The sequence below is a fragment of the Arachis ipaensis genome, chromosome B03, assembly GCF_000816755.2.
Source record: "Arachis ipaensis cultivar K30076 chromosome B03, Araip1.1, whole genome shotgun sequence".
In the NCBI taxonomy this organism is placed as follows: domain Eukaryota; kingdom Viridiplantae; phylum Streptophyta; class Magnoliopsida; order Fabales; family Fabaceae; genus Arachis; species Arachis ipaensis.
Window position 1 is genome coordinate 135562669 of NC_029787.2, and position 13736 is coordinate 135576404.

The 13736-nt window shown below is 38.5% G+C and overlaps 4 protein-coding genes across 4 annotated transcripts in view; all 4 read left to right on the forward strand.

Moving 5' to 3' along the window:
- Positions 1-627, forward strand: part of LOC107632172 (probable glutathione S-transferase) — a 1629-nt gene extending 1002 nt beyond the window's left edge. The window contains exon 2 of the mRNA XM_016335848.2: positions 123-627. Within this exon, the coding sequence (XP_016191334.1) occupies positions 123-482 (360 nt within the window). The 3' untranslated portion in view covers positions 483-627. The remainder of the gene's footprint in view (positions 1-122) is intronic.
- LOC107632169 (glutathione transferase GST 23) lies at positions 853-2797 on the forward strand. Its single transcript, XM_016335846.2, has 2 exons — positions 853-1262; positions 2213-2797. The coding sequence occupies exons 1-2, from the start codon at positions 948-950 to the stop codon at positions 2561-2563; spliced, it is 666 nt and encodes a 221-aa protein (XP_016191332.1). The 5' UTR covers positions 853-947; the 3' UTR covers positions 2564-2797.
- Positions 3179-4146, forward strand: LOC107634043 (protein MAIN-LIKE 1-like). Its single transcript, XM_016337628.1, has 3 exons — positions 3179-3247; positions 3550-3917; positions 3960-4146. The coding sequence occupies exons 1-3, from the start codon at positions 3179-3181 to the stop codon at positions 4144-4146; spliced, it is 624 nt and encodes a 207-aa protein (XP_016193114.1).
- On the forward strand, positions 9679-11124 carry LOC107632168 (probable glutathione S-transferase). Its single transcript, XM_016335845.2, has 3 exons — positions 9679-9792; positions 10124-10494; positions 10580-11124. The coding sequence occupies exons 2-3, from the start codon at positions 10177-10179 to the stop codon at positions 10928-10930; spliced, it is 669 nt and encodes a 222-aa protein (XP_016191331.1). The 5' UTR covers positions 9679-9792; positions 10124-10176; the 3' UTR covers positions 10931-11124.

Below are 13736 nucleotides of genomic sequence, written 5' to 3' on the forward strand. Positions count from 1 at the left end.
ACTTATCTTTTATATTTTAATTTTAATTATAATTTATTTTTTTTATTTAATTTCAATTCTTACTTGTTTTTTTTTTCCTTATAAATTAATTGAGTTGAATAACATATTAAGATGCATTGTAGGTTATGTACGGTGGATATGTTGCAATGATATCGATCGGGGAGGAGCAGGAAAAGAGAGTGAATGAGGTGAGGAAAGGAATGGACAAGTTAGAAGAACTGATCAAAGGGAAGAGATTCTTTGGAGGTGACAGGATTGGATTCCTTGACATAGCACTTGGATGGATCACTTACTTGCTCCCTGTTTGGGAGGAGGTTGGGTCTACGAAGATTCTGGATCCACTCAAGTGTCCTGCCATCTCTGCTTGGGTCAACAACATTCTCAATCACCCTCTCCTCAAGGACTGCCTCCCCCCTAAGGATGACTTGCTTGCTTATAACCACCGTCGCAGAAAGCAGTTCAATCCTTCTCTTTATGATTAATGAATTATCAGTTACGTATGCTTAAATAATTAGTGCTATTTATGTATGATGGAGTGGTGATATTTTTTACTTGTGCTGTTAATTAAGTTCAAAACTCAATGCGTTAATACAATAAATGGTCAAGTGTGTACTGCATTATATTATATTATCCTATGATCTAATCTAAAATAAATTAATTAAGTCAAGGATAAGAATACAGAATATAATAGAGTAGTACAGTTGGTCAAACACCCTTAAAGCACAGAAGTTCGAAAGAAGATGGACACGTGGCTGGCTATTGAGACAATGTGGTGAGGAAGTGCTACTGATTATCCAAAGGAATATGCCCTTTGGTAAAAAATTGCCGTCCAAAATGACACTGAAAATTTACACAAATTACGTGCTGAACCAATCATGACATGAATTATAAGTTTCTTGCAAATATATATACATAGAAGGAACAAAATAGAGTGCAAAACAAAGAAAATGGGAAGCAAAGATGTGAAGGTGGTTAGCTATTGGGCGAGTCCGTTCGGTAAAAGAGCTGAGTGGGCATTGAAACTGAAGGGTGTGGAATATGACTACATAGAAGAAGATATATACAACAAGAGCGACCTCCTTCTTGAGCTGAACCCGGTTCACAAGAAGGTTCCAGTTCTTGTACATGGCAACAAGGCAATCGCGGAATCATTTGTGATCCTTGAATACATCGATGAAACATGGAAGCAGTATCCATTGATGCCTCACGATCCTTATCAAAGAGCTCATGCTCGCTTTTGGGCTATTTCTGCTGAACAAAAGGTGACTTATATATAAAATTAAAAAATTCTATCACTTTATTTCCCTCAACGGGTAATTAACATCCAGCAAATATCTTTTTGTCCGCTTTAAATTTATCATTTTTACTGGTTATATTTTTTGATCGAGTTTGGATTATATTTCCCAGACCTCTCCTCCATCTACCTAGTCCTGTTCTCAATAGATGACTTCCGCTTTATGACTTCTCTCAGGTTAATCGATCTATTAAGATTTAGCTAGATACCCAAAAAAAAAAAAAAATTAGAAGCTTTAGTTAGAGCGAAAAGTTGGTTACTTTGAAACATCAAATCATCTAATATTGATTCAATTTGCCTTAAAAGCTACTTTTTTCAAATATATACTTTTTTTCAAAAATATTGTTTACACAAAATATTAATGAAAAATGTTTTATATACATATCTTTTTATGAATTAAATCTACCCAAATTAAACAACAGAATTTAGATAAGTGAGTGAGCAAATGAGATTGTAAAAGTGTTGTGAATAATTTTTGTTAATGTTAGATTAACTTATTAATTGAACTTGGTTCACAAAATAATATGTAGTGTTTTTTGAGCACCGGAAAATAACATTATAATTTATAAGTATTAGAATGAAACCCGAGGCTGAGTAAAAATAAATTCGTCCAACCTCGCTATCTTCACCGTTGCTTGGAGAGGGTTTGAAAATCAAAAATCACGGGAAATAGTCAATATTATATAAATAGCAACTTTTATCCAACAATCAGAGTGGCGCAGCAGAAGCGTGGAGGGCCCATAACCCACAGGTCCCAGGATCGAAACCTGGCTCTGATAAATCAGAGTAGCTTCTGCCAATATGTCTTTTGTTCTCCCAACTTGGAATTTTCAATCTTCACTTTTCTGCTAAGTTAGTGTAACAATTTTCCAAATTCAAAGGGTAAATACTAAATAATACAAAGTGCACTTTATATAGGTTGGGGAAGGCTCATGGATTGCACTGATTAAAAGCGGAGAAGAAAAGGAAAAGGCTCTGGATACAGCCTCAGAGGTACTTGAGAAGATAGAGGAAGAGATCAAGGGTAAGAAATTCTTTGGAGGGGACAACATTGGATACCTCGACATTGCACTTGGATGGATCCCTTGCATTATTCCCCTTTGGGAGGAAGTTGGGTCAATGCAAATAATTGACCCTCTGAAATTGCCAGCCATCAATGAATGGATGACCAATTTCCTCAACCACCCTGTGGTCAAGGACTCCTTGCCCCCAAGAGACAAGGCCCTTGATTACTTCCACTCTCTCAAAAAGAAAAATGCTCCTAATTAATAATATACATATGCATGCTAATGTGTCTATGTGAGTTATTACCATCTATTTTCTATCGTTTAGTAAAAAGGATGTGTCAAAATGTTATGAATTGGTATGATATGTGACATTCATACCAAGTTATTGTGGAAGGCTTGCGTTGTGTTCTTTTTTCCATTAAAACATTGTCTTGTTTTGGATGAAATTTATAACGTTGTGGCAACAAATGATGATTTGATGTACGTTTTTCGGTTATCTCTTGAATTGATAATCAACATAATGTTCCAATGTTTAATCATTCGGTGGGCAATTCACATAAATAAAACGAGTTGAAAAAACTCTTATGCAAATACAATATTGTGAAACTGCAGACGAAAATACAACAATTTCAATTGTATGTAATCCGCGACACCCTAACGCGGATTCCAAATACACATAATCCGCTACATCCTGTCGCGAATTACGTTGAGAAGCTGATTTCACATAAACCGCTATACCCTGTAGCGGATTATGAAGAGAGTGGCTCACTATAAAAACCGCGTGAGGCTGTAGCGGATTTCATTTGAGGAGAGTGGCTAGAGACTTAAAGAGAGAAAGTAGAGAGAAGGGAGAGGATATTCTTAGAGCAGTGGAACAATGGAAGATGAACGGCGGTTGTACCAGCTCAACGACGTTGATCACGTAGCTGGAACCATCAATGAAGATGTAAGTCTCTTTATTTTCTTTCAATTGGATGATACCTGTATATTTTATTTAATATTAAGGAAGTTATTTATTAATTAGAAAGATAGAACCTTAGTTTAGCTTAGGTTTTGAAAATCAAAATTTGAAATTTAAAATTGGAAAGTTAAAATTTAAAATTAAATGTAGAGAATTTGAAATTTAAATTGTGCATGGTAAATTAGTAATTTTAAAACCTAGGTAGTTTAAGTCTTGAAACATAAGCTATGGTTTGGTGATGTCATTGTTAGAAATTAAGCAGGTGTTCTTTATTTCTGAATATGCAGCCAACCCGATATATTTATAGCATTCGTAGGCAACAGAATATACCGTTACATGATAGGATCATACCTTACTTGGAGAGGGCTGGGTTGTACCACCTGGCTAGGCTGAACACGCATTGGTTCTGGTTGGATGAGCCTCTGGTCAGCGCATTTATCGAGAGGTGGCGGCCTGAGACCCACACTTTCTATATGCCATTCGTAGAGTGTACTATCACGCTCCAGGATGTGGCATATCAGCTGGGGCTGCCCGTGGATGGCCAGGCTGTTTCTGCGTGCATGACTGACTTCCACCTGCACATCGAGGGGGCTAGACCGGCATGGGAGTGGTTCCAGGAGTTATTTGGTGAGCTTCCGCCACTGGATAAGAGAAAGTTATAAACGGTCCACTTCACATGGTTCCATGAGAGGTTCAGGGTGTTACCGACTGATGCTTCCGAGGAGACCGTGCGCATATATGCATGTGCATATATTATGATGCTTCTGTTGACACAGCTGTTCTTGGACAAGAGTGGTAATCGAGTCCACCTTCGCTGGTTGCCATTTGCAGCGAGACTTGATGACATAGGCAGCTATAGCTGGGGCGCAGCTGCGTTGGCCTAGTTGTACCGATGCATGTGTAGGATGGCAAACAGAAACGTCACTAACTTGGCTGAGCCCCATACGGTTGCTACAGTCATGGATCTTTTGGCGGTTTCTCACACTGAGGCCGCAGGATTTTGACGCTTTTTCTTTTCCGTTGGCATCCAAGTATTCGTTAATACACGTATTATTTCAAGTTATTAACGTTCTACATATGAAGTTACAATTGATGTGATATTTTTGTCATTCAGATGGGCCACATATTTACCCACGTCTGATGGGAAGGAACAACGTATTATTTAGTATCGTCTGGCATTAGATCGACTGGGTGATCGAGATGTAAGTCATTTGTTTTTGTTTTCAATATTTTATTAGTTCTTTCCCCACTTATTTGTATACATTGATACAATGCTGACTTGTCTCCTGACTATTAGATTGTGTGGGAGCCTTATGGTTTGCTGGACGTACTTGCAGTCATTCATCTAGAGATACTGACTGAGGAGCACAGTCAGTTATGGCGGGCGGTCACTAGTCTGATATACTTTGCAGTGATTGAGTGGCATCAGGTAAGCAGGGTCTTCCCACAGCTAGGGGGCATACAACATCTGCCCGAGCCAGCCCTGAACATAGAGTATCTTCATAGTAAGGACGGCAGGGGTGGAGATAGATGGTTCCCCACTTACTATAGGACATCACATGAGTATTGGGACGAGCGAGTTCGCTCTGTGTTGAGTATCCAGAGAGTGGCTGATCCTGGTCCATCCGCTGAGTTCCTGGACTGGTGGTACCGTGTTGCACATAGAATTCTATCACCGGGGATTGCATTCGCAAATCCCAGACCAGTTGAGGTTCCAGAGGATGCTGTACTCAGAGGGTCGTCCCAGGCCCCCGTTAGAGTTCCAGCATCGGATATGTTCGATAACAGACGCGTGGAGCAGAGACGACGTATTAGTACACGTGCCACTGATCAGGAGTGGCGCTGGCTCGACGACATGATCCAGGAGGAGCAGCTTGGTGGTGGTGATGACGGAGGCCAGGCAGATCATCGCCTGCGTCGATGTAGTGCTAGACGACAGGCTGCTCGTGCTGGACGAGCATCCGTCCACCATGATGACGAGGCTGGATCGTCCCGTGGTCACCCTACTGACACTTAGCCTGGTGGCACTGCGGAGGCTAGTATGGGTGGTACACCTTTTACTCACGTATCTAGCTCCCAGGCCATGAATGTAGCACGTAGATGTTTGCTGATCTTGCTACCACTACTTTCACCATGGATTTGGACGATCAGCTGGCTGGGCCACAATTCTATGCGGATTTCGCTAAGATCATACGGGGTGACGACGTTCAGCAGTATCAGAGTCCGATCCCAGGAAGTCCGTCCGAGCCTCCGGAGTACAGGCCACAGCCAGCAGATGTGCCATTCCAGGTTCCTGAGTCCTAGCTATCGGTTGACCTGAATAAGCCCGCAGGCAGCCCGTACGACACTTGGTTTGGCATGGGGGGACGCCACCATCTGCATTTGGAGTTGGGGCACAGGAGGCTCCGCCAGGAGATCGGCGAGCGGCTAGGGTTAGGCGTTTGACTCGATGTGGTACAGGCTCGCACCTACTTGGTCCATTTGGAGGCATGATGATGATGGTGACCAGCAGTAGCGCCCCTTATGTTGGAGTTGTGCTACAGGATGCTCCACTCGAAGATCGGCGAGCGACCAGAGTTAGGCGTCCGACTCGATGTGGCACAGGCTCGCACCTACTTGGTCCATTTGGGGGTGACCATGATGATGATCGTGACTAGCAGTAGCGCCCATTGTGTTAGTTCCGACCGTTATATTTGTATGAATTATGACTTATTTATTTCCTGTTAGTCTTAAACACTTGTGACTATTATATTTGTATGACTTATGTAGTTAACTTATTTTGTGTTAGTGTTAATGCCTAGTGGCTATTATTTTTGTACGACTTATTGCTTATGACGATTACATTTGTATGAATTCGTGCATTTTGCATCATGGGTTGTTACTATTACACTGGTATTCATGGATTTGTTCCAAAATGAGTCACTCTCCTCATAATCCGCTACAGGGTGTAGCGGAATATACTTTGTGCCCATATGTTCATAAACCACTACAGGGTGTAGCAGTTTATGTGAAATCAGCTTCTCAACGTAATCCGCGACAGGATGTAGCGGATTATGTGTATTTGGAATCTGCGTTAGGATGTCGCGGATTACATACAATTGAGATTGTTGCATTTTCGTCTATAGTTTTACAATATTGTACTTGCGTAAGAGTTTTTTCAACTTATTTTATTTATGTGAATTGCGCTCGTTCTATTATGGTAGTGATTATCTAAATGCGATAACTTGGAATCCAATTATGCAAATCTCAAAAGTAACTCATTTTGGAGCTTAGTAATCTTGGGGTATACTTTTCGAAGAGGAAACAAATTTGTTTATAGTAAGAAGAAAGAGATGAATGCAAGAACCATTTAAATAGAGAATATATTATTATATTATTATTAAATAAATATATTTCTGTTTTCTAATCTTTGATAGGTTCACTAGAATATATTAGTGACTTCGAATGATTGATCGTCATTCATACTCTGATCCATTAAATAAAGTTAGACCTCATAAGATAAAAGGCTCACGAAGAAGGGTGGCCTCCTCGACACGTCCGACCTCTTTAAAAAGGTCAGACACCGACAAGAGAGCATAGCTTTACCTGTCCAAAAGTAAGTAACTACCTCCTTGAATCTCTCTTATTATTTCTATCTTTTTTAAAAGATATATCCCAACAAATTCAAGATAAAAAGAACCGTTATCCAGCAGAAAAGATGGAACTACTCCAACAAAGGTGGTTATCAATTTTATTATAAATACACCGACACCCCTCAGGTATAATGTGCGTTCTAATCTACTAAAAACCTGCCTAAAATCCTTGCTAACTTAAGTATCGGAGTCTCTTGCAGATACCACTAGGGGTGTAATCGGTTCGGTTTGATTTGATTTTAGACCGAAAACCAACCGAACCGACATGTTCGGTTCTTTGATGATATCAACCATTCGGTTTGCAGTTTGCAAAACAACCGAATCTAATCGAATCGAACCAACAGCGATTTGGTTCGGTCGTTTTTTTTTTGTTTTTATAAAGCCAATAATCAGAATTTAAATCATCATAAAATGAAGTTTAAACGGTCAATAAACTAAAATAGGTACATCACATCCAAATTCAATACAATTTCAACTACTTGTCCCAATAATTAAACATAAAAATAAAGACAATTAGAAATATCTAATAAACAAAAAAAAAAACACATTTTAAAACTAAATAAAGACTGAAACAGTCACTTTAAAACTAAATTGTTACGGACTGACAAGTCCAACCCACTAGCCGCCGGGTCGGGGCGTCGCCCTTGACCCAGGCCCACAGCACCCCTCACGAAAGAGAGCCCGACGGGTCGGTCCCTTGAACGCCCGACCCAGGACATACCCGACTTAACCACCCGCACGGCCCAGGACACCGGTCGGGCCAATACCTTCGGATCACGACCCGAAGCCCCGACCCGAGGTCCAGGACGACCTGTCCCTCCTACGTGGATTATGACAGCTCCTGGAAGCTTCTTGGGTAGTGGGCTAGGTCATTTTCAGGGCCCGTTCCACACAGTATAAAAGGGGAAAGGTCAGCTCTCCCCCCAAGGTACGTGACATTCTTAACTAATCTGGCTACCACATTGTACGGACACTGACTTGATCGTCGGAGTGTCCTTACAGGTGGCCACCCCCCACGCACCACTCCACCTCCGGCGTCACCAACGCACATCTTTGCCCTCGCTCCACGTCAGCTCAGGGTCCCATCCTCTCCTCTGCTCATCACCACCCGACCCGTCGAGTACCCGGGAACATCAGGTACCGAACATAAATAAAAACCAAAATAGCCACCATGCTAAATCTGAATCCACACCAAATTCAATATCATCTTCTTCGGTTGGTGCAATTTCTACAAAAGCAAAACAAAGAAATCAATGTAGATTATAAATTATAAACATAAACTTTGAAAGGAACTTTAAATTTCTTTTTTGCATACCTAATTCAAGTTTCTCAAACTTCTCAATAAGCTCATCAAAATCAGTTGTTATTAGAAAAGCACCAAGCCAATTTTGTGTGCAAATCAATGCCTCAACAACAACAAAATTGAGAAGTTTGCAACAGACCAGCAATAACAACAAAATTATAGCCATAATGAGATTGAAGATTCTACCATTATCAACTTATAACATTCAAAAACTCATGAAAGTTTCTAACAGACCAGCAACAGCAACAACAACTAATAACTTATCAACTTATAACCTTCAAAAAAATTGTTTCCAACAGACCAGCAACAACAACTAATAATTTCAACTCATAACATTCAAAAAAATTGTTTCCAACAGACCAGCAACAAATTGTGAATATATTGTTTCTAACAGACCAACAACAATAACAACAAGACTTATGCAATAAATTGTGAAGAATTGAATATACTGTTTCCAAAAGACCAGCAACAGCAACAACAAATTTTAAGCAAAAATTGTGAATATACTTACTAACCTCAGAAGAAGACATTGTGAGTTGCAAGAGTGGGCTCGGACTAAGGCTATTGCTCGGTGACGGATACTCGGTGACGAAGAGGAATTGCTCGGCGACGGAGAAGAACTGCTCAGTTTAGGGTTTGCTGTGACGGCATCGACTGGACGACGGCGCGGAATGGACGACAGCGCGGACTAGACGACAACGTCAACTAGAAAACGATGCGAACTGCACGACCCCGCGGGCTAGACGATGGCGCTCTCCAGCTCTCTGCAACGCTTGTGACGGAGATAACTGCTATAGTTGCGACCTGCGACGACGTCCTTGAGAGCGACGATGGACAACTTTCGACTGGAGGACGGCGGCAGCTCTCAGGCTCTCTGTCTCTCTCAGGCTCTCATTCTCTCAAGGCTCAGGCATGGATGAGGAAGATGGATGTGAGATTGAGTTGTCGGCTTGTGTTATGGCTGCATGAAAGCTGAAAGGGTTAGGGATTTGGAGGTTTGTTATTAGGTTAAAAGGTAAACTGGTAAAAAGAATGATCACTTAACCACTTTTTCAGTTTGGTTTGGTTCAGTTCGATTTCTGTCAAGCCAACCAAAAATCGAACCGAACCGATCAGTTTAATTAAAAAAATTTTTTTTTTTGTTTTTTATTTGATTGTTATAAATTTTGGTTCGGTTTTACAGTAAATTTTCGTCCGATTCGATAACTTACACCCCTAGATAGTACTCCCATCTCCTGACGAGAAATACGGACAGACAGCACTGCAGCATCAATAAGTCAGACGCCGTCATATAAAAAAATTTGAACCTCACGTTCAAGTCAAAATTAACGTTTCAGTAATTCTCGGAACAATTGTATTGTAGCCATAGACGGCAGAGAGGAAAAAATTTTGCCTTTGTTCTTTTTCTACATCTAGTATGTACAGCCAAATGTCCCTTTCACGAGCTTCAATTATTGAGCAACGGAGGGCATTTTTGGGTTTACAATGTTTTACACATTTATTCATCCCCAAATCCCAATTGCAAAATAGACAAAGTTCATAACTTACGGAAAACAGAGCATGGAGGCCATCAAGGAACAGCAGAGTAGTCTCAGGTTTCCTTGCTCTAATTGCAAACGATTTTTCTATTTTACCTTTTTTTATTTTTTTTAAATGAGTTTAATTTTGATGTACTAACAGCATAAAGTATTTTACATAGTTGTACAATTACGTTCGTTTTTTTAATGACTATTTACACCGCCAATGTAAAATGTGGTAAGATATAATTAGATGCACGTGTAAAATTACTTTTACACCGATAAAATATTAAAATTAAATTCTTTTAAAATAATATATTTGGATTTAGCTCTATACTTGTGTTTAATAGCTTATAGACCCTTGTTATTGTTGTAACTTGTTCCCCATGTTGGATGTCCTATATGGTAGTGAAAGATGAGAAGGGAATAATTGAAGTAAAGTGGCAGACTTGGAGCAAGACTATGGAAAGAAGAGAAGATGTGAAGCTGTTCAACTTTCATGCGAGTCCATTTGGTCAGAGGGTGATCTGGGCTCTGAAACTAAAGGGTGTTGATTATGAGTGCATAGAAGAAGACATCTTCAACAAGAGCAACCTCCTCCTTGAGCTGAACCCCGTTCACAAGAAGGTGCCTGTTCTTGTTCATTGCAACAAACCAATTGCAGAATCACTTGTGATCCTTGAATACATCGATGAAACATGGAAGCAGTATCCGTTGATGCCTCAGAATCCTTGTCAAAGAGCTCATGCTCGCTTTTGGGCTAATTTTGCTGAACATAAGGTATTATTATATTGTTGTTATTATTGTTGGTGTTGTTGTTTAATGTTTTGAAATTCTAGTAACAAGCTTTAACTCTATGTAATAGCTTTTAGACGCTGCGTGGATGGCAATGCGTAGTAGCGGGGAAGAACAAGAAAAGGCTGTGAATGAGGCAAGAGAAGCAGTGGAGAAGTTAGAAGAAGAAATTAAGGGGAAGAGATTCTTTGGAAGGGACTACATCGGTTTCCTTGACATTGCAATTGGATGGATCTCTTACTGGATTCCTGTTTGGGAGGAAGTTGGATCAATGAAGATATTAGACCCTTTGAAATTCCCAGCCATCAATGCATGGATCACCAATTTCCTCAGCCATCCTACCATCAACGACACTCTGCCCCAAAGAGACAAAATGGTTGTTTACTACCACAGTCGCAGAAAGGAAGTGTCTCCATTTTGATGTCTTTCACTTTTCATGCCTGTCCATTTTGAATAAAAAGAACCTCAGAAAAGATGTACTTTTGACCAAAACCCAAAATAGGAACAAGTACTCAATTTGGCTTAAAACAATCTATTATCAATGACAACGATAGATTGTGTATGAATTTATCTTAAATTTTAAAAATAAAATTCAGTTATGTACTTTGATTTTGCTATTATAACTCGGTTAATGCCAACGAATATTTTGGAAAAAATGTTTATAACTCAGTAACGTATAGCAAGGGCTCGTATTCTTTTATGAGTTTATCAGTCTTTATTGAAAAATAAAAATACTATTTGTACACTAAAATTAACCACTAAAATCAGTTATTAATGTATTTATGTATAAACATATGTGTAGTTTAATTTATTTTCAATGTGTATTTATTCTAGTATATATTTTATACTTGTGAATGGTGACTGATTTTGGTGGCTGATTTTAGTGTACACGTAGCATAACTCATTGAAAAAAGGACAATTAGATCTTTGACATTTTAGTTCGCGGATATTTAAATTTTCGAAGATTTAAAAATACATTTAAATCCTTGACCTTTTTAAAATTTGGATATATTGATCTCTAAGTCTAATTTGTCTCATTTTAAAAACTCTCTTATGTGTACATTCGTATATCGGCCAAATTAAGACAACGAAAGTCACGTTTAATTTTTCTATTGGGTCTGCCAAACCCAAGTGAATAGAGAGATCGACGTATTCAGATTTTGAGAAAATTAAAAATTTAAATATATTTATAAATTTTCAAAAATTTAAATATTTATAGACCAAAAAATTAAGGACTTATTTATCTTTTTCTGTACATTTTTGCATCAAATCTTAAAATGATAACCTCATTAGCCATAAAAAGGTCACTAGAAAGACACCATGTATGTTCGAAATTTGATTGTATCCTGTAAACTAATTTGTACCCTAATATTATTAGGAAGACAAGTATTTATTAATTGTATAATTAATTAATATTAAATAAAATAAATTTATTTTCTGTTATTTATTTTTTGTTATTTTTTTATTATTAAATATTTTTTAATTTAAATACCGAAATGCTTAGGCCATACCTATTTCATTTTTTGTAAAGTATGTCTTCTTAGATAAGAATAACAAAGCTTAATCACTTCTGGATAGGGATGGCAACAATATCTGAATTTGCGGGTATCTACTCTATCCCTTCTCCTTTTAATGCGGGGCGAGTTTTTAGCAGGACAGATTCTTAGACGGGTTGGGACTGGGTTTAGGTACTACCCGCTTCTATCCGTTCTGGTATAAATACATAACATAATTTTAACAGGGATGTTACACATCCATATAATCATGTAACCAAATTGACCCAACATCAATGAAACGTGAAATACACGCGCCCAACACACACGAAATCGCTTTTGCCCAACGCTTCTTCTCCCCCACGCTTCTTCTTCTCCCGCGCTTCTTCTTCTTCTTCTTCTTCGTTTCACACTCATTTACGCACGGAGCGGCTTCTTCTTCTTCGTCTTCTTCTTCGCGTTACTCCTTCTCCTCCTTCTCCTCCTTTTTCGTGTTCCTTCTTCTTCACGTGTTTTCTCCTTATCGTCATTCTTTTGTTGTTATTGCTGTTGTATTTTTTGTCTTTTTCTCCTTCTCTCTCTGGTGAAGAAGCAGTAGAAGGTGAGGAAGAAGAGTTTTGAATAGTGCAGAATGAACCGAACACAGTACTCATGGTGAACCGAACATAGTACTCATGGTGAACCGAACATAGTACTCATGGTGAACCGAACACAGTACTCATGGTGAACCGAACACAATACAATTGTATAGTACTGAGTGAACGAAACATAATCCATTATATAAAATCAAATTCAAACAGCTTTCTACAGAATGAACCGAACACAGTACTCATGGTGAACTGAACACAGTACTCATGGTGAAACAATTGTATAGTACTGAGTGAACGAAATATAATCCATTATATAAAATCAAATTCAAATAACTCTGCCTACAATTTACATATTATCAATTAAATTCAATTCGATTCAAAATTGAATAATCTAAACTTTGTCAGTTTGATTCGTTTCAAAAGAGTAATCCAAATCGCTCTCCTGATTTAAAGTTGAGTCATTTATTGTTTCGATTCAGAAGTGCAAATCGAAGAAGAATAGGAAGAAGATAAGTGCAACCAGATCAAAATAAGAAAACGATAAAATAAACGCGACCAGAGGAGAACGACGAAGGCAACACAGATCAATAAGGAAGAACGCGAGCTTACGTTGTAGCAGGAGGTTTACGTTTTAGCAGGAAGTTTACGTTGAGCAAAACTTTAGGTTGCAGCACGTTATATGTAGCGCGTGTATGACAAACGAGTGAGGGGTGGGGGACGCTCGTGTAGAGAAAATTACTTGGTTAACAACCATGTAAAAAATACATGGATGCAGAACTTTTTCGTAATTTTAATATATAATATGTGTAATATTTATAATAAATAAGAGCAAAACAAATTTTATACAAATTATTATAAGACGAAACAAAATCGAATAAAGTAAAAACCTGTTCCTACCTGCCCGTTGCCATCCCTACTTCTAAAGTTGAGATATACATTAGTCAATTATCATCATGCAAGAACATACTTCATTTATTCAAATATATTACAAAACACTGGGCATTGTTGATAAACATTCCACAAATAACAAAAAGTATTAATGGTCTCATTCATATTTAAAAAATTATGATTGACTTTGGACAAATAAGTAATTAGATTATATTAATATTATTTGTTTATTTATCTGCTTGTTTTTTGTTTGAAC